The sequence below is a fragment of the Ochotona princeps genome, chromosome 10 (genome assembly GCF_030435755.1).
Source record: "Ochotona princeps isolate mOchPri1 chromosome 10, mOchPri1.hap1, whole genome shotgun sequence".
Classification (NCBI taxonomy): Eukaryota; Metazoa; Chordata; class Mammalia; order Lagomorpha; family Ochotonidae; genus Ochotona; species Ochotona princeps.
Genome location: NC_080841.1, coordinates 15,969,748 through 15,994,556, shown reverse-complemented (window position 1 = coordinate 15,994,556; position 24,809 = coordinate 15,969,748). Strand labels below are relative to the sequence as shown.

Below are 24,809 nucleotides of genomic sequence, written 5' to 3'. Positions count from 1 at the left end.
CTAACAGGGCCAAAGGCAAGACCTGAGATCTCAACTGGGGTCTCCCACAGAGCTGGCAGGACCCTCATCACATGAGCCCTCTCTGCTGCCTCCCAGAGTTGGTATTAGTCAGGAGCCCGAGCCAGAGAGCAAACCCCAGTGTCCCTATATGGCATGCAAGCTTGAAATGCCTAGAGGTCCATTGATAAAGTTGTTGTCTAGTAAAACATTGCAACTCATGGATTAGTATATTATATAGTTAAAAGAATGAGGTGGACCTGGCGAGGTAGCCTAGTGGCTAGAATCCTTGCCTTGAACCCACCAGAATCCCATATGGGTGCCGGTTCTAATCCCGGCAACTCTACTTCCCATCCAGCTCCCTGCTTGTGGCCTGGGAGGGCAGTCGAGGACAGCTCAAAGCCTTGGGTTCCTGCACCTGCGTGGGAGACCTGGAAGAAAGTTCCAGGCTCCTGGCTTCGGATTGGTGTAGCACTGGCCGTTGTGGTTACTTGGGGAGTGAATCATCGGACGAAAGATCTTCTTCTCTGTTTCTCCTCCTCTCTGTATATCTCTGACTTTACAATAAAAAAGATAATCTTTAAAAAAAAAGAGAATGAGGCAAATTTTTATGTTCTGATATGACAGCCTTCAAAGTTCTGAGCATGTGTAGTATGCTACCATTTGTGTTTAAAATACACACACACACACACACACACACAGACACAAACGCATCTGTATCTGCTACAATGATTGCCCTTTGGAAATTAGGTGACAAAGAGGCTAGAAAATGTAAGAAAGCTTCGTTTTTCCTTGTGTACCCTTCCTGCCATTTGAATTTCATGCTACATTCTTGTATTTCTCGTTTTAAAAATAAGCAGGATGAATCATTTCTGATTGTTTATTTAGCTTTTTATTTGAAAGGCAGAGTAACGTGCGAGAGAGGGAGAGACACAAAGAGATTTTCCATTGTTCACTCTCCAAGTGATTGCAGCAGTAGGGACTGGCCAGGCTGAAGCCAGAAGCTTGACGCTCCATCTGGGTCTCCCAGGTAGGGGGCAGGGACAGCAGCTCTGGGACCATCATCCACTACCCCCTAGGTAGGTTAACAGGAAGCTGTCTCAGAAGGAGCTGGGACTCGAGCTGTCACTCCAATATGGCATCCCAAACAGTGGCTTAGCCAGTTATGCCACAGTATCCACCCACCTGAACCAAGCTGGGTTCCTGACCTCTACTTGAGATCATGTCCTCTCTAGCAACTTCTACTTATTCCACGTTTTTGTTGCTTCTTCAAGATGCATTCCTTTTCTGAACAACTCCAGCCTGTGTGCTCGCTCATCTCTTCTCCTTCACTAGAAACCACCATGTGGCAAATCATCACAGACTGCTTTGTGGCAGCTCTTCTATGTTTAAAAATAATCTCTCCCATCTCGTATTAAAATTCCCATATTGTATTTGCATGTGTTTGACTGCTCCTTGTGTGGGTTACTTGGGAGGAATATAACCTTGTAAAGGTAAGGGATGGAGGTCTGGAGTGGCAAGCCGTGTGAGGATCTTTCCTTACAGGCAATTGCTAACAAAGTGGAGATTTGTGTGAGTTAGCGACTCCTTCTGACAAAAGGCCAAAGGCCCCCAGAAAGCCAAGTCCTACAAGTTCTCAGAGAATTATTCCAAACATCACTTGCGTCCCTTAGGTATAGGGCCCCTGCCCTGGAGACGAGAGGAGAGATGGAAGTCAGGTTTCTGAGGCAGCCTCACAAGATTTTAGAACCCCCGAAGGGCTTAGAGATCAACTCATCTAAACTTTCACTTTGTAGATAAGGAACTAGGGGCCCTACCCCAGGGTGACAAGGCAAGGAGCTGGGGCAGTCCAGACCCCAACTCATACATCTCCTAATTGCAGTTGAGGAACAGGAAGAGGCCCCAGTGAGCCTCCAAGATGGGTTCTCCCCGTAGACAGAAAGGCTGGTGTGGGGCAGGAGGCAAACAGGGATGGGGGGCCTCGAACCCCAGGTTTGTGTCCCTCGGTACTTGTGCTCATGGGCCCAGGAGTCAGTGCGCGTGCTAGGCGTGTACATCGGCAGAAGCCGAGTGAATCACACATGGTTTGTTCGGCTACAAACCTCAACTTCCCCTTACCCAGCCCTGTCTTCTTCCTTCAAGTACCCAGCTCCACTCCGCTATAAAGTTCCTATCCGCCCTTTACACCACTCCCCTCTCCACATATAGACTCATCCAGGCAGAAAAGGGGAGGAGCGTGGGGTGCGGTGGGGGCGCAAGACAAACAAAGAAGACTTTCTCATTTCCAGCCAATTCCCCGGGTTCTGCAGTATTGGGAAAGGGGGACAGCCACTCCTGGTAACCATCGCGATCATGCTTCCTTCCTTTTCTTTGTTATTAAAATCTTCTGCTCTGATTTCAGTCAGGCACCCCACTTCTATTGCGCACTAATTCTGCAGAATCCCTCTCCTCACGGATACTCATGAAGGGAGAAGGATACACTTTCTCAAGTGAAAACAGCGTGCAACCACAAGCACGGGTTTGGTTTTCACCCAAGGTGTTGTGGGGTAGCCAGTCCCTCCCATTCACAGGTGCCTGGTCCACCGCCTTGGGTTTCCGGCCCAGCCCCGACTACAAGTCCCAGGAGGCCCTGCGGGGACTGCGTCCCCCTGTCATCCTTCCCTCACGCTCCTAGAGAGGGGGTGAGGAAGGTTCCGATCGCGGCGCACTGCGGCTGGGTTTGTTTGCCTCGGCCGTGACGGATGGTGGAAGCTCGGCCGACTTCAGGCGGGGGCGTCTGGAGGCGGATTCCTCCTCCCTAAAGCCCTGGGGGGCGGGGAGGAGGGAGGCCGGGCCAGTGGCTGGGGATCGAGCCGCAAACACTGAGCGCGCGGAGGAGATGGAGGGCGACGGGGTGTCGTGGGGCGGCGAGCCCGTGTCGGGTCCCGGCCCCGGCGGCGGCGGAATGATCCGCGAGCTGATCCGGGGCTTCGGTCGCTACCGCCGCTACCTGGGCCGGCTGAGGCAGAACCTGCGCGAGACCCAGAAGTTCTTCCGCGACATCAAGTGCTCCCACAACCACAGTTGTCCCTCCTCCCCCACTGGCGGCGACGGGGCCGAGCCTGGCCCTGCTGGCGATGTCGCCGAAATCGGGCTGCCGGCTGGTAAGGCGGGCAGGCCCGAGGCGGAGAGGGCAGGGCTGGCGAAGTGGAGGGAGGACTGCGCCCCTGCCCATGTCAAACAACCCGCGAGGACGCGGAAAGTGGGCGCCCGGACCTGGCCTGCCGGGACCCGGGGTGTCGTGAGAGGGCATCCCCGTGGGCGGGGGCCCGGGGAGCCGCCAGGAGTTCGTCATGGAGCCGGGCGCGAACATCGCCCGAGCGCGGGAGCTCAGGAGCAGGGCCCGGCCCCGGCTGTGCACGCGGGGCATTGGGCAGGGCCGGGGTCCTCCCGGCCCGAGGAGTGGGGAAAGGTGTTGGGAGTTGGGGGTCGAGTGGGCCCGAGCTGCGAGTCAGGGGTGGCAGGTGGAGGATGAAGGAGAGCGGTGTGCGGAGTCCCTGGGCTGGAGTGGGGGCGTGTGTCGATGAAGTGTGTGCATGGATCTGTCTGGCTGTGCTCCTGGTGAAGAAGTCGGAGAGGGAAGGGATGGGGGGATCACGCTGTCTTTAACCTCCTCCACCTTCATGTTTCCTTGTCAACAAACTGCCACTGGTAGGGGATTGGAGAAGAGTTTAAGTAGCGCGCCTTAACGAGAAAATCGGTTGGATGGGAGGAGGCATTGGCATCCCAGAGGGGTGTTTAGTCTGGGGACACCATTGTGAAGGAGGGTGTGGGTTTACGGTTTGATCCTCAGACAAAAGTGGGCGTTCTTGTCACCCTAGGAGTGTTATTAGAAATACACTGTCTCGGGCTGGATCGGAGTGTGCTTGAGTGGAAAAGGCAGTGGGCCCCAAGAATAGAGCTTGGGAAGACCCCGGGGGGTGGGGGGAAGCAGGGATGGAGTCTGACACACTTGGTTTGTGGCCGCACTTCAGAAACACGAGTGGGAGTGCTGATAGCTTGGAACGTGAAACTCTGGGCTGCGTGAGTGCTTCCAAGTTTGTGAGTTGGACCCAAAGTTTCGTATTTAATCTCAATCTGACGAGGACTGCCATAGATGGTGCTAAAAATCTAGATAGATTCTGGTAGGGTCCCCACTGCTACTGTAGCTTTTAGTTGGCCTGGATATCTACTTAGAAAGCTTTTCTTTTACTTGGGATAAATGAGAGGAGTGGTAGTTTGACATCTTCCACCCCGAGCTTAGTCGTTCTAGGCCGGGCCTTGCTGTGGGAGCTGGTCCCTGAGGGGCCACAGGCGCACAGCTGCTGGGAAGCCTGGCTGTTTTCAGAGAATGTGTACCTTCACCCTCCCCTGGGCACTGCTTCCAGACAGCGCGCATTTCTGTGCTCAGAAGTTTCTCTCAACTTCTCCTAAAACGTCTTCCATTGCTGCTGCTTTTTTACAACTACCGATTTTTCAAATTACTATTACAACAGGTCGAAGAGGTTTTCAAGGCACCTAGTTGGTGCTGGTTTCTATTCTTTAAAAGCCAACTGAGGAAATACAATCATACCTTTGTATTTTGCTTTGTTGGCTTTTCTAGTTGACTGCATCATAAACTAATCTGCCCATTTAACTCTCTTCACCCTCTGGGTCTGTCCACTCCAAATGAAAGCTCCAGGAGGGTACGGGTGGTAGGATTGAAGCAGTTTCATTCTGTTCTATGTAATATCTTCCCTCCTTTTTGGTGTGAGGGGGTTTTATTTTGGAGGGTAAAATGTACTGGGGAAAAAAGCTTGTGAGGTGGCACTTGCTAAGTGTATTTTCAGGATGCATTCCCGCCAGCTTTTTAGATAATCGTATTGGAAAGACAGCTAGCTCTCCTTTTAAAGGCTGTCTTGATAAAGTCAAGTTCAAGATGCAGTCTCAACTTTGTTCTATGAATATTGGTTTCTTATTAACAAGGACTTGGAATGTTAAGAGAAGGCACTCTCCATTCTTAACTTGCAAGTCTCTGGAAGACTTTAATCATCATTTCAAAGTGAAAGTGCCTCTAGGGTGGATGGACTTGAGCAATTAAAAATCCAGTGTTCATTCTGGGTGTGAAAGCGTCAGACTATAAGGATGGCAACAGTCACACAATTTCTTTGTCTCTCTATGTGCCATTTATAATGCTCTGTAATAGATAAAATTTTTAGCATTTTACCTGCAACTCTACCTCCCAGGGAATGCTTCTTTCTTAAATCTGATAATTTTTTTTTCTTGGGGTCATTGTAGACAATATAAAAAGTACTTAATTATTTTTTAGATTATTTGAAAGAGTGACTGAGAGAAAGACACACAGAAGTCAGGGTGGGGTAGAGATCAGAAGATCCCACCCGTTCAACTGGCTTACTGTTTGAATACCTGCAACAGCTACGGCTAGGCCAGCTGGAAGCTAGGAGCCAGGAACTCTATCCAGGTCTCTTGCTTGGGTGACAGGAATTCAAGCCCTTGGACCATCACCCACTGCCTCCTGGGTGCATTAGCAGGAAGCTAGGTTGGAATCTTGGAATAGCCAGGACTTGAACTAGCGTTCACATATGGGATGCAGATGTCCCAAGCGGCTGTACAATACCTGCTGCCATGATATTTTAGCAGTTAAAAACAAACAAAAATGGAGGGAGATATTTTTGAAGGGTTGTTTGGTCCTTACAAAGACCACTGAATTGTAAGTGAAGTTTGTATGATTCGATACCCTGCCTTGGTCTTCTTTTCCCCTGGCTGCAGAAGATACATCCCCCTCTGTTGATTTTCCTCTCTCTAAGGGTTTAGCAGTAATGAGATAAAGGCTCCAAGCACTTTTGAAGAAAGGCAGGGTGGAGTATTGCAGACGGAAAAGTGTTTTTCTTATTTCGTGATCCCGTATGGTTCCTAACTGTTGTACTTTGTCACAAGTTTTTCCATTTTGAGAAATTGGAAGGACTAAGATGTATCTGGTTGGAATGCCACGGTCAGTGCATGCAGCCTTCCTTAACCCTGGTTCTACCTCCTACTAAGTGGAAGAACTTGGGCAAGTGAAAGTTGTGCTATACCACAATTTCCTCAACTAGAACTTGAGAGATTGTTGGGAGTTAATATGTGTATTTGTTTAGAGCAATGCTGGGGGCCTGGGGACACAGGTATTTGGTGTAGTGGTTAAGACGCCTTTTCGGAGGCCTGTGTCTCCTGGCTCTGCTCTGGATTCCTGTGTCCAGCTGATGTGCACCCTGGGAGGCAGCAAGTGATGGGTCAAATGATTGAGTTCCTGTAACCCATGTGGCAGAGCCAGGTTGAGTTCCTAGCTCTTGACTTTGGCCTGACCCCAGCCCTGACCATTGTAGGCCTCTAGTGAGTGAATCAGCGGACAGGAAATCTCTATTTGCCCTTTCACATAAATAAAATAATAAATAAATAGTTTTTTTTTTAAAAATCAGTTCCTAGGAAGGTGCTATGTTAGTGTTAGCAGACTGAGTGGACTATGAGCCAGTCAATACACTCTTTGTGGAGGTAGAGTCAACTGAAGACACTGGGCTCGGTCTTGGGCATTTCCCTTCCACGTAGTTTTCCTAGGAGAGAAAAAGTAATTACAGTGATGATCATTATAGTGCATTCACTTTGTTATGTTGGGTGATGCATGGCAAGGACTAGAGTGAACTTAGTCTTCTAGTATGGTATCTTTTGATCTAAGCCACATATATACATAACACATGAAACAAGGGAAAAAAGCAGAAAGCATTTTATATGAGTTGTAATTCTTGGATTTTTATAGCTCTTGCTTTTGCTTAGCTATCTTCCTGCCAACATTCTTCACTTCTTTTTTTTGTCATGTTTAGTGTTAACTGATGCTAGGATTTAAAAGGAAGGAGAGGGACAAACACTGTGGCACAGTGGATTAAGCCACAATTTGGGACCCCTGTGTTCCATATTGGAGTGCCCCTTCAATTCCTGGCTACTTTCATTCTTTTTTTTTTCACAGTTTCATTTATTTTATTTGAAATTCATAGTTACAGAAAGAGAAAGAGGGAGAGACAGAGATATTCCATTTGCTGGTTCACTCCCCAAATAGCTCCAGTGGCCAGAGCTGGGCTAGTCTAAAGCTGGGAGCCAGGAACTTTTCTGGGTTTTCCATGTGAGTGTAGGGGTCCAAGGCCTTGGGCCATCCTCCACTGCTTTCCCAGGCCATAAGCAGGAAGCTGGATGGGAAATGGAGCAGCTGGAATTCGAATCAGCACCCATAGAGGATGCTGGTTTCACAGGTGGAGGATAAGCTCACTATGCCACTGTGCTGGCCCTGGCTACTCGCATTCTAATTAGGCTTCCTGCAAATGCACCTAGGAAGGCGGTAAATGATGGCCCAAGGACTTGAAACCCAAGTGGGAGCCCCAAATGGAGTTTCTTATTCCTGGCTTTGGTCTGTCTGAGCTCCAGTGTGGTGGGCTCTTGAGGTGTGAACCAGCAGATAAATACATCCCAGTTCTTTCTTTCACTTTCACTGTGTGTATATTCCTATCAAGCAAATCTGCCTTTCAAATAACTAAATCTTTTTTTTTTTTTTAAAGGAGAAGCACTAGTGCATTTATTGGAAATCAGACATTTCTCTTGGGCTAGAGTGCTTACTTAATATAGACTTTCTTTGGGAAATAGCTATTTTGTTAGAAATGTAAAAGGATCATAAAGTTTAAGTAGAGGAGTGACATTTGGGGAAGGGACAAAAAGCTGGGTAGATTGTGGGTGGAAGTGGAGTTGCTGTGCTGCCTAGTAGTTACTTGATCTGCCTGTGCAGTTCACAGAAAGAGAAGGTGCTGAAATTGTACTACCTAAAACCCTCTTTTCCCACGTGTACCAAAACCTTTTTACCTCTTCCCCTTAGGGAAATAGCATACAGTAGTCAAAAACAAGCATAAAAACACTTAAATCATACTTGGGCTTTTATTGTAGTGTACCCTCTTGGTAGCTTTGTGACTTGGGACAGGTTTCTTAAGCTATTTAAAGCTTGGATTCTTCATATATAAAATAGAAATGATATACGGAGCCATATTCTGTGTGATTCCATTTATATGAAATGTCCAAAATAGGCCAATTTGGAGATGGAAAGTAGGTTAGTGACTGCCGGGGAACAAGGAACATGAGGGGTGAATGCTTAGGGAGATAGGGTTTGTTTCGGGGACTGTGGCTGATCACCAAAATGGTTCTTCAGCCTTGGGAATATGCTAAAATCCACTGACTTGTCCATTTGAAAAGGGCAAATTACATCTCAAAAAAAAAAAAAGTGATGAGGTTGACCTCTGACAACCTACAGGAAAACACAGAATTGGTGCCATTCAAGTGTGTGTGTGTGTGGTGAGCATTAGATTAGGAAGTTGGAACGTGGGAATGGGGGAAGAATAAGGGCAGGAAGAAAGAAATGTGGGACAGCCATTTTGAGCTGGAGCCAGATTTAGGTCCTGGTCTCAAGGCTCCCAGTCCAATTCTGCTTTTTGTTCTTTTCTGACCTAACCAGGGGAATTTAAAACACACTCGGGCAGTAGCCGGGAGACTTTATTACAAATGACTCATGCCCCAGGCTGCATGGCCTGCCGTGAAGCCATAATTTACTTCAGTGTAAGATTTTATTGAACCGAATGAGCATTAATATGACTCAACCCACCGAGGCCCTCATGTCAGTTGGGGCGCCCTAACTTTCAGAGCCCCATGCCCCTCTTTGTTGCTCCTGCTTCCTGTTACTCCCTGAGAGACCTGGGAGGAAATGGCCTCCCCAGCACAGTGGCACTTTGCACCCTTTGCCTTTTTAGCCTCTCCCTTCCTAATCTTCCTTTCCTGGGATAATCGGTTTCCCATGCCCAGTCCAGGCTGCTGTGAAGAAGGGTTGGAAAATTCTGCCTGCTCTTACAAAACATTACTGCCTATAAGCTTATTATTATTTGCAGCGTGTTCAGTGTTGTCTTCGGAGTCGTTACTGATCTCACTGTGGTTAATGCTTTAATCTTGGCAACTAGTTTTTCAAGAAAGCATAGATTTAAATTAAAATGCAGTCTGATGGTTGCATTTTGGTTTGCTCTTCCCCCTCCCCTAACTCCATCATGCTTTGTTCTTTGTTTTGAGTGAAGAACAAGGAATCTTACTGTTATAAATGCACTTTTAAAACAATCTTTTGAAAATGAAAGCTCAAAAAAAAAAAGGTAAAAAAATGAGCTATTAAAGTGAAGGCAAAGGGTATGTGTTGTAGTGGAGCAACCACTAACATGGAGCTGCCGCTTAACTGTATCCCAGGTCAGAAGTCTTAGGATTGATTCCAGGCTTCTCCACTTCCAATCCAGCTTCCTACTAATGTGCTGGGAAGCACCGGTATATGGTTTCCTGCCACTCAATGGATGACCAGCATGGAGTTCTTGGCTCCTGGCTCTAGTCTGGCCCAACCCTGGCTATTGCGGGCATTTGGGATTTGCCAGCAGATGAAGATTTCTCTCCATCAGTTTGCCTTTCAAATAAATAGATAAATTTAAAAAAGTGAAGTAATGGTATTGATGGGCTTCACTGTACACCTGTTGCTCAATTCCTGTAGGTTCTGGCCATGCAGATAATGTTTTATTTGCTGATTCCTTCCTTCCTTCTTATCTTCCTCCCTGAGTATCTGCACCCCTGATCCTGCCTCTCTTGTGATAACTGGTTGTATTCAGCCCACCAACTAGACCAGGAACCCCTGAAGGAAGAGACTGTGTTGTGCTCATCCTTGTGTTACCTGCAAAGCCTCTCAGAGTGCTTTGTATATAATAACAAGTAAAGATCTCTTATTTTCAAGGTTAGTAGATAGTGGGATGATGTTTTGAAAATAAGTACAATTTAATTCTCACTTCAGAAGGACATTTTATTCTATCAAAGGAGGATGTCTGATGCTTGTACATTTTTGGGCCTCTGGAAAAGAACAACTGTGGGGTCACTGTTGTGGTGCAGCAGGTGAGGCCACAGCTTAGCGTACCTGCATCCCATATCGGTGTGAGTCCCGGCTACCTCACTTCATCCTGTTTCCTGTTAGTGTGCCTGGGAAGCCACAGGTTATGGCTCAAGTACATGAGTCCCTGCTACTCACGTGGGAGACCTGGGAGTTCCTGACTCCTGGTCCCAAGCAGACCTAGCCCTGGCTGTTGTAACCATCTAGGGAATGAACCAGTAGTTGAAAGGGTCTCTCTCTATATATCTATTTACCTTTTAAATAAACAAACAGTTGCGTGCATTTGAGAGATGACTTTTGGGGCTGGAATTGCATATTATACCAATGTCATAAAGAGCTATTTTTCTTGTCCCCAAGAATGTATGCAATATTAATAGACCAGAGAAAACTTCACCATGATGTTCAAAGTACATTAATTTTTAAAAAAGATTTATTTATCTTTATTGGAAAGACAGATTTACAGAGAGAAGGAGATAGAAAAGATCTTCCATCTGCTGTTTTACTTCCAAAGTGGCCACAACAGTGGGAGCTGAGCTGATCCGAAGCCAGGCTTTGGGCCAACCTCTACTGCTTTCCCAGGCCCAAAGCAGGGATCTGGATGGGAAGTGGAGCAGCTGGACAGAAACCGAATTGGCGCCCTGTATGGGATCCTGGTGTGTGCAAGGCAAGGTTTCTAGCCATTGAGCCATTATGCTGGACCCGTAAGCTAATTTTTTAAAAAAGTTTTTATTTGTTCATTTGAAAGGCAGAGTTACAGAAAATGAGAGTGATAGAACTCAGAATCCTCTGGTTCACTCTGCAAGAGACTACAATGGCCAGGGCTGGGCCAGGCCAAATCCTGGAGCCTGGAATTCCGTTCAGTTTCCCATATCAGTGACAGGTTCCCAAGTACTTGGGTTATCCGCTGTTCTTCAGGAAAAAGCTGCATTGGAAGCAGTGGAAGCAGAGCAGCCAGGACTTGAACTGACGTCCATGTGGGATGCTGATATTGCAAATGGTGCTTTAAAATGCTGTGCCTCAATGCCAGCCTCAAAGTAAATTCTTTGTTTTTTAAAGAGTTATTTATTTTATTGCAAAGTCAGATATACAGAGAGGAGGAGAGACAGAGAGGAAGATCTTCCGTCCAATGATTTATTTCCCAAGTGATCACAATGGCCGGAGCTGCGCCAATCCAAAGCCAGGAGCCAGGAACCTCTTACAGGTTTCCCATGTGGGTGCAGGGTCCCTCGACTGCTTTCCCAGGCCACAGGCAGGGAGCTGGATGAGAAGTAGGGCTGCCGGGATTAGAACTGGCACCCATATGGGATCCTGGCACAAGGCAAGGACTTGGGCCACTAGGCAACCGTGCCGGGCCCAGTAAATTCTTAATATTCATTCACTCAACAAGTCTTAATATCTGGCTTTTTTTTTTAAGATTTATTTACTTTTATTGGAAAGGCAGATATACAGAGAGGAGGAGAGACAGAGAGGATGATCCTCCGTCCAATGGTTCACTCCCCAAATGACTGCAACGGCTGGAGCTGAGCTGATCTGAAGCCAGGAGCCAGGAGCATTTCCAGGTGTCCACATGGGAGCAGAGTCCCAAGGCTTTGGGCCATCCTGGATTGCTTTCCCAGGCCACAAGCAGGGAGCTGAATGGAAAGTGGAGCTGCCGGGATTAGAACTGGCACCCATATGGGATCCTGGCGTGTGCAAGGCGAGGACTTTAATCACTATGCTATCGCGCTGGGCCCAATGTCTGGGTTTTTACAGATGTACTAACATGTTATTAATTCCATGTTGATGCTGTGAAAGATTAGAGTTTAATTGTGTCTCTTCCAGAGTATTTTTTTTTTATCAATTGGTTACTTATTTAACCATTTTTTTTAAGAAACTGAGGCAGGCATATGGGAATTTGTGAGATTAAATGGCATTGATAGGATGGGGATTGAGATGTTCCACGTACTCTCAGACAGTGCAAGGAAATAGCGGTATTTTCCATTGATGGGGTGTTGAAAGTTGTGTGGTGTAGATGCAGCACAAGTTCATCATAATTACTGTGATGAATTTCCCTCATCTTCATGTATTTTTTTTAAGATTTTTTTTTTTTTTTATTGGAAAGTCAGATATACAGAGAGGAGGAGAGACAAGTAGCTGCAACAGCTGGAGTTGAGCTGATCCAAAGCTAAGAGCCTGGAGCCTCTTCTGGGTCTCCCATCTGGGTGCAGGGTCCCAAGGCTTGGGTCATCCTTGACTGCTTTCCTGGCTACAAGCAGGGAGCTGGATGGGAAGTGGAGCTGCCGGGATTAGAATCGGCATCCATATGGGATCCTGGTGGATTCAAGGCGAGGACTTTAGTCGCTAGACTACTGCGCTGAGCCCACCATGTGTTTCTTAGAGATTACTTACAGAGCAACCAGAAATAGGAATGGGAGGTGTGTGGGTGGATGTGGTTTGTTCCCTAGCAGTTCTGAGACCTAAGGTGAATTTGGTCCTTCTTTAGGGAAACAGTCCGCCTCTGGGACTGATTAGTGTTTCTTGCTTCGTGGTCCAGGGACTCCGAGTGTTGTCACTCATGATAAGATGATAACTGGGAGTCCATGGGGATGCAGGTTTTATTAACCCCCAGAGAGTTGACTGTGGGCCCCTAGCTGGATGTCCAGAGTGTGAGCTGTTCCTAGGCTTGAATGTTGATTCTGTTCTGTGCTAGTTGAGCAGTCTGGTGAGCTGGGGGATGCTGGAATTTGACATACAAGCAGAGAACAGATGTCACAGTGGTTGGGGCCTGTGCCCTCTTGGTTGGGGCCAGGCTCTCCAAGAAAGGTTCCCTTGGGAATAATATTCCTGTGAAGTTTACACCAAAGTCTCTGAACGGAAGTCAGTCAGAGCCTGGGCACTGACTGGGGAAGTGTCTGCCACATGCAGTGCATCTGTCTCAGGCAGTGCAGTGGTCTGAATCTGCTTCCCAGCCCTGTGGGAACCTTCTGACCACCATCCTTTGGAGTTGGGCTGTAACTGCTAGGCCTTCGCTCCCTGCGCTGGTGTTCTCTGGGCAGGAGGAAGGAAGTAGGACTTGAGGATTGTTATGCTTTTCACTTGTCTAACTAAATGATTCATCAGAACTCTATCAAAGGAAGATGTCTGAGTTATGTATTTATAACAGCCTTTGATTTTTAAATTTGCATTTCTTTTTAAAAAGTGCTTTTATCCTCTTACTTGGGTATAAAAAAAAAGTCTAACTTTAGCTTTGTCAAATTAAGAGCTTTAGGGCCTATGTCAGACAAATGTGACTTTCATGGAGTTTCAAAATTTTTTTTGTTTGTGGCTTTTTCAGTCTTCATGACAGCAAGGGAATTTCCCAGGTTTTTGTTTTGTTTTGTTTTTTAAATCAAACCAAACTTTCCAGAGCAAGGACTAAGGTTCAGTGATAAATGCAGATAGGTTATAAGATTAGTTTCAATAGAAGCTGTTTCTGTTCAAATTAGGGAAACAGTGACTGAACCAATGTGGAATTTACTTTTTATGACTATTCTGTGAAATATACCCTGGCCTTAGCCTTTAACATTATGGAGAAACATAAGTGCAAGGAGGAATGTAGAGAGGGAATAGTTAGTAGGAAAAAATCCAGTCTTACTGTTAGGCTTTGCATAGCCCTCTGGGAAAACTTGTTTTGCTTTCTCCTGATGGAGCAGCTGGCCTGCTGTGGTGGCTCTTGTTCCATGGAAAGAAATGGAGACATTCTGCTGCTGCAGCCTGGAAAAGTGTTTTTCTGGAGTGGGCGTTGTGTTTCAGGGTTAAGCCATGGGTTGGGATGCTTGTATCCCAAATCGAGTGTCTGCAATCGAGTCTTGTGTCCAGTTCCTGTAATGTGAGTGTGAGGAGGCAGTGGGTGTTGGCCCAGGCGCCTGGTCCCCACCTCAGAGACCCGGATAGAGTCCTCAGCTCCTGGTCTCGGCCTGGCCTAGCCCTGACTCTTGTGGGCATTTGGAGAGTGGACCATCAGCCCGAAGATCTGTCTGCCTTTAAAATAAATACACATTAAAAGAAAAAGCTTATTTTATTTATTTGAAAGGTAAAGTTACAGAGAATGAGGGAGAGAGAAGTAGGAGGGTGTAAGGGAGAGAGACGGAGAGAGAGAAAGAGACAAAGAGAGTTACCATCTTTTGTGGTATACTCCCCAAATGACCACAATGGCCAGGGCTGGGACAGACTGAAGCAAGGAGCCAGGATTCTTTATGTTTCCCATGTGGGTTCAGGAGCCCAAGTACTCGGATCATCTTCTGCCGCTTTCCCAGCCACATTAGCAGGGGGCTGGATTGAAAGTAGAGCAGCTGGAACTTGAACTGGTGGTGTCTGTGAGAGGCTGGCCTGTAGTGGCTTTACCCAACACCAGCCTCATAACTAAAACTTTTTTTTTAAGGCAAGAGAAATGACTTTTTATGGAAGAGTAATCTGTGTGTGATAAAGAGGAGTCCTGCATTCCTGAAGAGATGACTATGTCTTCTCTCCCACTGAGTAAACAGAAATGGCCACTACAGGCAGTACGAAGTCTTCTTAATTAATGATCTTGATGGTTGCAGGTAACTTCCTGTGTGTCCTATGCTGAAGGATGTTGGTCTATACTGCTTGGTTTCATGGATTTGGATTCCAAATTTAGATTTAGGTTAGTGCCCTGAATTCCTCAGATTCTGATTGGCAACAGTGAACCATCCTAGGAAGAGTGAAGAGATAGATGATGATGTGCAGGGAGTGTGACAATAAAACTGTTATTGTTCAAGCCCTAATGTTACTGTATGTGTTATATTCTCTCCTGCTGTTTTATTTCTGGTCAAGTAAAATGCTGTCTACTGATCTCTTTCCTTTAAGATCCATATTTGTGTATGCTTTGCTAGATATCCCTCTGGATCATTATATATAATGTCAAACCCACATAAGCATTGCCAGAACAGACCAAAAACACTCATCCTCCTCCTTGTACATTTCCCTGCTCTTACCATTTTTTTAAAAGATTTATTTATTTTTATTGGAAAGGTAGAAATACAGAGAGGAGAGATAGAGAGGAAGATCTTCCATCTGATGATTCACTCCCCAAGTAATTGCAACGGCCGCTGCTAAGCCAATCTGAAGCCAGGAGCCAGGAATCTCCTCCAGGTCTCCCATGTAGGTGCAGGGTCCCAAGGCTTTGAGCCATCCTCGATTACTTTCCCAGGCCACAAGCAGGGAGCTGGATGGAAAGCGGGGCAGCTGGGGTTAGAACTGGCGCCCATGTGGGATCCTGGCGCGTACAAGGCGAGGACCTTACCCACTACACTATCGTGCTCGGCCCACTCAGGCATTTATTTCCTTAGCCACTGGCTGTATAGATGATGTCTGTCCTCTTCTAAACCTTTGTGGAGGAAGATGCAGATACATTGTCTCATCTCCCAACAGTGTGGGATGCCTTGCTCGCAAACAAGGGCGTGTTTCCACACAGTAGTGTGTAGCATTCCACATCAGCAAGTCACCATTGATTCAGGCCTGCCACCCAGTCCACAGGCCTCATTCAGGTTTTGCCAACTGGCCTAACAACGTCTCTTGCTTTTGGTCCAGGGTCTGATCTGGGAACACATACTGCATTGAGTTGCAGTGTTCTTTCAGATTCCCTTCATCTGAGATATTTCTATGCCTTTCCCTGACATTGCTGTCTCAGCAGATTTAAGGAGCAGGCCTGATGTTCTATAGGGTGACCCTCCTTCTGGGTCCTTAGGTCAAGAGCTCTTCTGAGGACGAGGCACAAAAATGGTCTGGTGTCCACCCTCCCTGGAGATGTTAAGCTTCATTACTGGCTTTGTGGTATCTTTAGGTTTCTCCACTTGTAATTCACCATTTTATCTGTTTCTAATTGATTAGTCTTTTTTGGGGGGTGGTGTTTTGAGATTTCTGTTCTTCACAAACCCTCCTTCCATAACCATCCTTTGTAACTCCTTCCTATTTCACTGGTGAGATTTTCTTTTCTTTTTTTTTTTAAGATTTATTTATTTTTATTGGAAAGGTGAATATACAGAGAGGAGGAGAGACAAAGAGGATGATCCTCCGTCCGATGGTTCACTCCCCAAGCAGCCGCAACGGCTGGAGCTGAGCCAATCCGAAGCCAGGAGCCAGGAACTTTCCTCCAGGTCTCCCACGCAGGTGCAGGGTCCCAAGGCCCAGGGTCCTCGACCGCTTTCCCAGGCCACAAGCAGGGAGCTGGATGGGAACCGGGGCCGCTGGGATTAGAACCGGCGACCGTGTGCAAGGCGAGGACTTTAACCACTATACTATCGTGCCGGGCCTGGATTTTTCTTTTTTAAGTTTATTTTGTCTTTATTTGTTTGAAAGGCAGAGTAACAGAAAGAAAATCTTCCAATTTGCTGATTCACTCTCCAAATGGCCTCAGTCACCTGGGGCTGGGTCAGGGTGAAGCCGGGAACCAGAACTCCATCCAGATCTGCCATATGGATGGCAGGCATCCAAGAACTTCAGCCATCACCTGTTGCCTCCCAGAATGTACATTAGCAAGGAGCAGGATAGGAAGCAGAGCTGGGACATGTTTATGGGAGGTGGATGTCCCAAGTAGCAGCTTAACCTACTGCTCCACAGGCCCACCCCAGAGGTGGGTTTTGTAATACTCTTTCTGCTGTAAGGAAGAACCTTCTCGGGCCTGAATTGTGGCATAGTGGAGTAAGCCACTGGCTGTGATACCAGTATCCCATGAGTGCTGATTTGAATCCTGGCTGCTCTTCTTCCAATCCAACTCCTTGCTAACGCACTTGAGAAAGCAGCAAAATGTGATCAAAATATTTGGGCACCTATGTAGGAGACCCTGATATAGTTCTAACCTATTGCAGCCATTTGGGGAGTGAACCTGCAGATGCAAAATAGTTCTGTCTTTCTCTTTGTGATACTGCCTTTCAAATAAATAATCTCTTAGACAAAGAAAAAAGAGTTCCTTTAGTTATTTATGTCAGTGCATAATATGTTTTATTTATTATGTTTTAATGTGTTATAATCTCTTACTCTCATTTTTTTTTCTTTTTCTGCTTCAGTTGTCCCCAGTTTGATCAGTGTGTCTTCTTGAAAGGAGCCACAATTCTTGTATCTTTTATGACATGTCCCCAACCTTGGATTACTTTTAATGGTTCCAAGCCTTCCAAATGACAGAATCCAACTCCTCCGTGGAGTATGGAGTTGGCTTCCTTTGAAGAATTTCTTCTACCTCTGCATCCCAATAAATTACAGTGTTAGCTGCCAGCTGTGTTTCTGTTCCCCCGTAGCAGGATCAGCCCAGGAGCAGTTTCACCCAAAAAGAAACTTAGCAGGCTGCTGAGTGCCTCCTCATTTCGTGTGGCTTCCAGTGGTGTCACCCTCTGGCAGGGAGGCAGCCTCCTTCTTCTCACGGGTTGGGGCAGTCTGCCCTTAAACACACGGCCACCAGATGGGAGAACCATAGAGCCTTTGTGCCAGCTTGCTTCTTCAGCTTTCTACAGGAGCTCTCACTCCTTGAGTGCATTGCAGGCTGTGATCTCCAACCAAAACGCGTAACAATTTTTTTATCAGTGATGACCACTTATATGACCATGGTCCCAGAAGATCATATCGCCTAATGACCTTGTCAATGTGTTAGTTTGTCTGGGTTCATTCCTGTATGCTTCTATAATGACAGAATTGCTCAACAGCATATTTATCTGAACTTTTCCTTTCATTAAATGGCTGTGCCTTGTGCTCACTTGGTCCTGAAATTCTTTTTTTTTTTTTTTAAAGATTTATTGATTTTATTACAAAGTCAGATATACATAGAGAAGGAGAGACAGAGAGGAAGATCTTCCATCCGATGATTCACTCCCCAAGTGAGCCGCAATGGGCCGGTGCGCACCAATCCGAAGCCGGGAACCAGGAACCTCCTCCAGGTCTCCCACGTGGGTGCAGGGTCCCAATGCATGGGGCCGTCCTCGACTGCTTTCCCAGGCCACAAGCAGGGAGCTGGATGGGAAGTGGAACTGCCGGGATTAGAATCGGCGCCCATATGGGATCCCAGGGCGTTCAAGGCGAGGACTTTAGCCGCTAGGCCACGCTGCTGGGCCCGGTCCTGAAATTCTAAAACACAGATGCCTTAAGCTTGTGTTTTCTCTAAACAGGGTGTCATCTGTGTCACTGGGACTCTTTTAAATTTAGCTGAAGGCCATTGAACTTGTTTGGGAATGATGGTTATTTCTTGGCTAGAATTTTCCTCTTAACTTTTAAATGCTTGTAGTAGAATTGATTGTAGTAGAAAGAATATATTGCATCCATTTCTCAACTTAGGATTTAAGACTTAGAAGACATCATGTATTGGTGGAAGTGCATATTTATGCCACTGGTTGCTCCAATTTGTTGTAAAATTCTTTGCGTTTCATTCACTTTCAGAGAACACGTAAGATGACTTGCCATAAAAGCATATGTTCTGGGAAATTCACTGTTCAAGACAAGATACAGGAAAGGAAAGAAGCCTTGAGTGCCAGGAGCTAGGATTGGTATCATCACTCTGTGGAGACCTGGTTTACACCTGATGTCCTTGTCAACACCATGAGTTTGTAAGGGTGGACAAGATGAGGGTCACAGTGGACACTCCATCACAAAGGACAGGGAAAAATGTAACTGATTTATTTAGTCCAGGTTTTATCTGGCACAGGAGCCATCAGAAATGAACACCCAAAGACCTAGGAAGAACCACATTTTTTTTTAAAGATTTATTTATTTTTATTGCAAAGTCAGATATACAGAGAGGAGGAGAGAAGGAGAGGAAGATCTTCCGTCCGATGTTTCACTCCCCAAGTGACTGCAACGGCCGCTGCTAAGCCAATCCGAAACCGGGAACCAGGAACCTCCTCCAGGTCTCCCACACGGGTGCAGGGTCCCAAAGCTTTGGGCCATCCTCAACTGCTTTCCCAGGCCACAAGCAGGGAGCTGGATGGGAAGTGGAACTGCCAGGGTTAGAACCGGCGCCCATATGGGATCCCGGCGCGTTCAAGGCGAGGACTTTAGCCACTAGGCCACGCTGTCGGGCCCAGAACCACATTTTTGTACTTAAGTTTAGTAAAGACTAGACAGGCTCATGGAAACATGACAGTACAAAAACTAACTGAGTGTCTGGTAACACACTGAGAGGGAAATCCTGCAAAGCCTGTCTCTTCATTTTCTTGGTCTCAGTAGCATCCCTGCCCCGCAGGTGTGGGACAGAACGCCTTGGGAAGGAGGGTCTTTATAGGAGGAGGGAGAGTGTGACCTTCCTAGTTTTATGGCTTGCTTTAGGCAGGGAGTTCTTGTCTGCACAAACCTTGCTGGGGATGAGGAATCCTGGTTTCTGTCATTCACTTTGGAGAAGACAGGAGCGTGGGAAAGAGCCTGCCGCTAAGGACCTCTGGGCTCCGTGAGTTCACAGTCCGCAGTGTATCCAAGTGTCATATTTTGGGATACCATGTTGGAGGCCCTAACAAGTTGCAGTAATATAATAAGGTGAAAACATGGTGTTCCATTTCATTCAGCTCATTCAGAACTTTCTGTGCTTTGGCCATAGTCTGCACCTTATTCTGGCCTTCACTCATCTCTCCCAGGTATATCACTTGGAGTGGAAAACTGACAGGAAGGAGAATGTATCAATACAAAATCTTCTGCATGACTGCAAAGGTGATTTAAACCAAGTGTCTTTCCTAACAGATCCTTAGCATTTCTTCTGTCCTAACTTCCCTTTTTAGAATAGTTTTAATTTCAAACCTGATTAGTAATATACATCAGCTGATAAAAGAAGCACTAAGAATTCCTCTGAAAATCACCCAAGGCTGCTTTTGGAAAAGGGACTCTAGAGATGGTAGGGAGATGAACAATCACATTTTTTTCTGTGTGTGTACCAGCCAGTGGTGCTAGTGAGCATTTCTCCTTGGGCTTTATTGCTCTTACGGTGGGATAGCTTTCATAGGGGCAGATAGTTCAGTTGGAGTTCTGCAGTTACCAAGTTGTGTTTGGCCTCAGATTGGGTGGTGGGGAGATTGCCTACTACCAAGCATTAACCTGGGACACAGGAACCATTTCTGCACAGTGTTGTAAAGAAACTTGTTTTGCTTTTTAAGTGTCTGTTACTAAACATGTAAATGCAGATAATAGTCATCAGAGTCATCACCATTAAGCAGTGAGATGAGGCGAATGAAATGATAAGTACATTTTAAGACTCAAGAAATGCCATCTAAAGCAGGCAAACAAAATGGGTATCTCCTTAAGGTACTCTCCTCCTCCCCTTAGTTTGAAACTTTTGAGAAGCAGCCTCACTCAAGATAATCTTATTTAAGAACAACCTCCAAGGGATGGGGTGGGGGAAAGCCTTGGTTTACACTTGGGACAACTTGATTTGAATTTTCATCCAGCCAGAGTTGGCAGGGGTGACACACACCAGCTGAGAAGCTGTGTGCTACCTTCTGGCAGCCAATATGCAAATGATGTATTAATTACCAAAGAAAATCTTATTAACTCAGAAGTCCTATAACTGTCAGCAAGGCAGCTGCCCTGACTCTGGAACAGATTTTCCTCCTCCCTCCTACTGTCGGTCTGCAGCTTTGAATCTCTTCCTCAGAGGCCTGCTGGGACTGCACCATAGGTCTCGGAGCCCCTGACCGATTCAGGCAGCTTTCTGCTCTGTAGTTATAATAGTCGGGGGCATTGCGTAATTACTTTCATATATGATTTAAAAGAAAAACAACCAGACTGTCTCTTATCTCCCAGCATCTTTTTTTTCAACAGTAAAAATGGGCAGTATTCTAAGATTGCAGGCTGGCATGGATGCTACAAATGATCAGATCCAACTCCCCTAGCTTGCAGATGAATGACTTGAGGTTCAGAAAGATGCAGAGGCTTGCCGAGGTCACCTGACTCATCAGGGATGAAGCTGCCACCAGACCATCTGCCCTGCACTCCAGTGCTGGCCCCACTTCTGTGTTGTGCTCCTCATTGCTGAGCCAAGTGCCCTAAGAAGCGAGGAGTCAGCTCCTCTCCTTTCAGCTTCATTTTTCTCCATGCCCTCATTCAAATCTGACGGCAATTCACATAGTTGTTAAAAATCTAAAGACTAAGATTATGCAAAAATGGTGATATATTGAAAAATAGGGGCCAGCATGGTGGTGTGTGGCATAGCATGCTGATCCTCCACCTACATCACTGGCATCTTATATGGGCACAGGTTGAAGTCCTAGCTATTCCACTTCCAATACAACTCCCTGCTTATAGACTTGGAAAGCAATGGAGGATGGCCCAAGTCTTTAGGCCTCTGTACCCGTGTGGGAGACCTGAAGAAAGCTCCTGACTCCTAGCTTTGGACCAGCCTGTCTCTGGCTGTTGTAACCATTTGGGGGGTAAACCTGTGAATGGAAGACCTGTCTGTCTCACCTTCTCTCTGTGTAAAATCTGTCTTTGAAATAAGAATAGAAAAATCTTTAGGAAAAGAAAAAAACAGATAGTGGTATCCCTATCATGCTTCTCAAGTCCAATAGTCTGTGCGTAGAACCCTAGCAGAGTAACTGTAAACTGGACTCCAGGCTCCTTTTCATCATACTGATAGCAGGTTTATTTGTAGGAGCTGTTTTGGGAGTTGTGGCAAGGGGAAGGTGCTCATTTGGATCAGATGAATGATGAGGTGTGTTGGCTGTGGTTTTGGTGGAGGCAACACACTTTATTGGCTTTCCTGTGGTCAACACTTTGTCCCAGAAGTGTTAGATCTTCTCCCCCGGGTCCAGAGAAGTGGCTTCAGTGGTTTCCCTCTCTATTATCTGTCCCCTCAGTTACTGTAACAAAGTGCATTTAGATCTGCTGGTTTGTTTTTATTATTGTGAGACAATGCTTATTGTAGAAATTGAGAGGTTGTTAGTATGAATCCACACTTAGGCATGAGGGGTAAGAATCTCAGGAGAACTGGCGAAAGAGGAAAGCTGGGAGGTGTGGATGAGAGTGAAGAGACTCTCACCAGCCTCACCTGCTCAGACTGAGACCGTGTTAGTTCTGTTCTTCAAGGTGAGCTCTGTATCTTGTCCACATCTGTTGTCCATGCTGACATGAAGGAAGTTTTTAGGAATGACAATTGCTCTTCAGTTGTCTGTGATGACATTGGACTTTTCAAAACACCTCATGAATTTGCTGATAACTTCCTGTAAACAACTCTATAACAAATGGAACCTTTTTAAAGAAAATATTTTATCTATTTATTATTTATTTGAGAAGCAGAGAGAGAAAATGAGTGAGAATCTTTTCCAGCCACTGCTTCACTCCCCAAATATCTTCAACTCCCCAAATATCTTTGTCCTCAGCCAGGACAAAGCCAGGAGCCAGGAATTCTATCTGGGTCCACATGGGAAGCAGGGACCCAGGGGCTGGGACCCTCACCCACTGCATTCCAGGTTGGGCAGCAGCAGCAACAGGACTCAGTCTCAGGCATTCTAATGTGGGATGCGGGTGTCCCAGTTGGTGGCTTGACCCACTGTGTCACAACACCTGTGCATTCTTTGTGTAACATTACCCATTTAGTATGTGTCAGTCATTGGGTTGGGTGTGTTGGGTACAGAAACAAGATTGTTCTTCCTACTTTAGCAATTCTAACCAGGTAATCAGCGTAAATTGTGGCAAGCATAGTCTAATTGTAAAGAAGGGATGAAGGGACTTGGGACCACCCCATTGCGGCATGCTCAGTGGTCACAACAGGCAGTTGGCCGTGTCCCCTTGGTTTTTGACTATGGGCTGAAGACTAGGCAGTGTTCTAAAATTTCAATTCTGTGCTTAGAAAGTATCTTGCATGGAATGATTCGTGGAGTTAATGCTCTTTGCTCTTCCAGAGGAGCCCATCTCTTTCACAGTGGAGGCATTTCCTTGTCTCAGTGTCTGGTGTTGCTAATGTATGTGTGTGGGACCAGGTGAAGCCCTTACAAACAGTTATGAAAGACAAAGTCCTAATGAAATGCACAGAGGGGCCTATGTGAACACAGGCCTCTTTAAACTTTTGGGTGGTGCCATGTGTCAGAGATGGAAACTTGAGGATTTGAAATAGTAGATACAGTCCTAATCAGGTCTGCCCTGCTTCAATTATATGAACAAAATAAACAGTACGCAAATGGTTTAATGGAACTTATGGTGAAGTGACTAAAGGAAATACAATTTCAGTTAGTGCCACCCAACATTTCAATTATGATGTTTGTATTTGGCTAGATTATTTAATCTTCATACAGCCAAGAATTGCATGTCTGAGCCTTTCTGAACACATATAGGGGTTGCCTGAATCTTAGATGTGGAAGATTGATGAAGGGATCTAGTTTAGACCAGAGTGATGTTGAACTCGTTCTTGGTTCTTTTTCCCAAGCAGAGGCTATCATATTTAGGAAGCACTTGTTTGCTGTTGAACACTTTAAGCCTGTTTAAGGTTGACATCTATGTAGGGTGGTGGGTGTCCTGAGAGCAGAATGTTTTGGAGACAGATGACAGCTCTTCCTAGACTTGCCTGGATGTTATCCTAATAGGCAGCTCTTTCCCTTTGTCTTTTCCAGGGTCTTGTCATCCATAAATGGAAGGAATATGATTTGATTAGGGAGTATTGATCTTAATTGGGCACCTGATGTTGTAAGAAAACAGATTACTTGGCAGCTGGAATACTGTCACAAGCTTTCAGGGAGATGAACTGGAAAATGTTCTAGAGTTCATGCAAGCTGGAACTGCTTGCATCTTACCATATGTATGTGTATATATACAGATGAGCTCATATGTTATAAAATGCTGTGAGGAAAACAGCTAGGTGAAACTGTACAGAGGAATTTAAAGGCTGCGGATATTCAAGTAGTAGATCTTCTGAAAGAAGAGTTTTAATTTTGACTGTTCAGGTACAGCTTGCTGTTGGGCTGTTTCCTGGTGTGGTGTGTTAACAATCTTGTGTTTGTGAATTGAATCCTTCTAAATTCCTGAGGCTGTTGCTCTCCTGAAGGGAAAAGGGATGGTGGGAGATCAGCTCATTGTCATCGATCTGGATATAAAAGAGCAGCTGGTTCATTGAAGAGTTGCTAGGTGGAGGAAATTCTGCTTGATACTCGAAGAGCTCCTGACTGGGATGTTTCGTTCAACTGAGAATTTCTTAGCAGTTTCTCATCTAGAACACTGAGATCATAATGGAGTCTCTGTGTGAGTCTTGAAACCCTGCTCACTGTGCTCTCTGCTTCTTTCTCCTTCTCCATGCCTCCCCTGCCCCAACCAGGCCAGCTGAACTGTATTTTCTTCCCACCTGAGGAAGAAAAGTACCTCCAGCAGACTGTGGACTGCCTCCCCTGCATCTTGATCCTGGGCCAGGACTGTCATGTCAAGCGCCAGCTGTTGAACCTGCTGTTGGGGATACAGGTGCTTCCCACCACCAAGCTGGGCAGTCATAAGAGCTGCAAGTTACGGCGCCTCCGCTTCACCTATGGGACTCAGACTCGGGTCAGCCTGGTGCTGCCTGGACATTATGAACTGGTGCACACACTGGCTGCCCACAAGGGCAACTGGGAGACCATCCCCGAGGAGGACCTGGAGGTCCAAGAGGACAGTGAGGATGCTGCTCACGTCTTAGCTGAACTGGAAGTGACGATGCGCCATGCGCTGTTACAGGTACCAGTCTCATGCTGATTCACTGATTGCACACAGATGCAACAGCTTGCCTTTGATATGGCTTTCTTGAAAGGTGGTTTGGCGATGTACACCCTGGGGTCAGAGCAGCAACAGCTGGAGTCAGAGAAGTTGTAATCTAGAAAGTTAAAAAATGGACAAGGCGACAGCAGTGCCCAGTCCTGCCGCTGTT

General features: G+C 46.2%; 1 protein-coding gene across 1 annotated transcript in view; it reads left to right on the top strand.

Moving 5' to 3' along the window:
* Positions 1-2,620: 2,620 nt before the first annotated feature.
* Positions 2,621-24,809, top strand: part of DSTYK (dual serine/threonine and tyrosine protein kinase) — a 51,912-nt gene continuing 29,723 nt past the window's right edge. The window contains exons 1-2 of the mRNA XM_058669074.1: positions 2,621-3,140; positions 24,231-24,619. Of these exons, the coding sequence (XP_058525057.1) occupies positions 2,876-3,140; positions 24,231-24,619 (654 nt within the window). The 5' untranslated portion in view covers positions 2,621-2,875. The remainder of the gene's footprint in view (positions 3,141-24,230; positions 24,620-24,809) is intronic.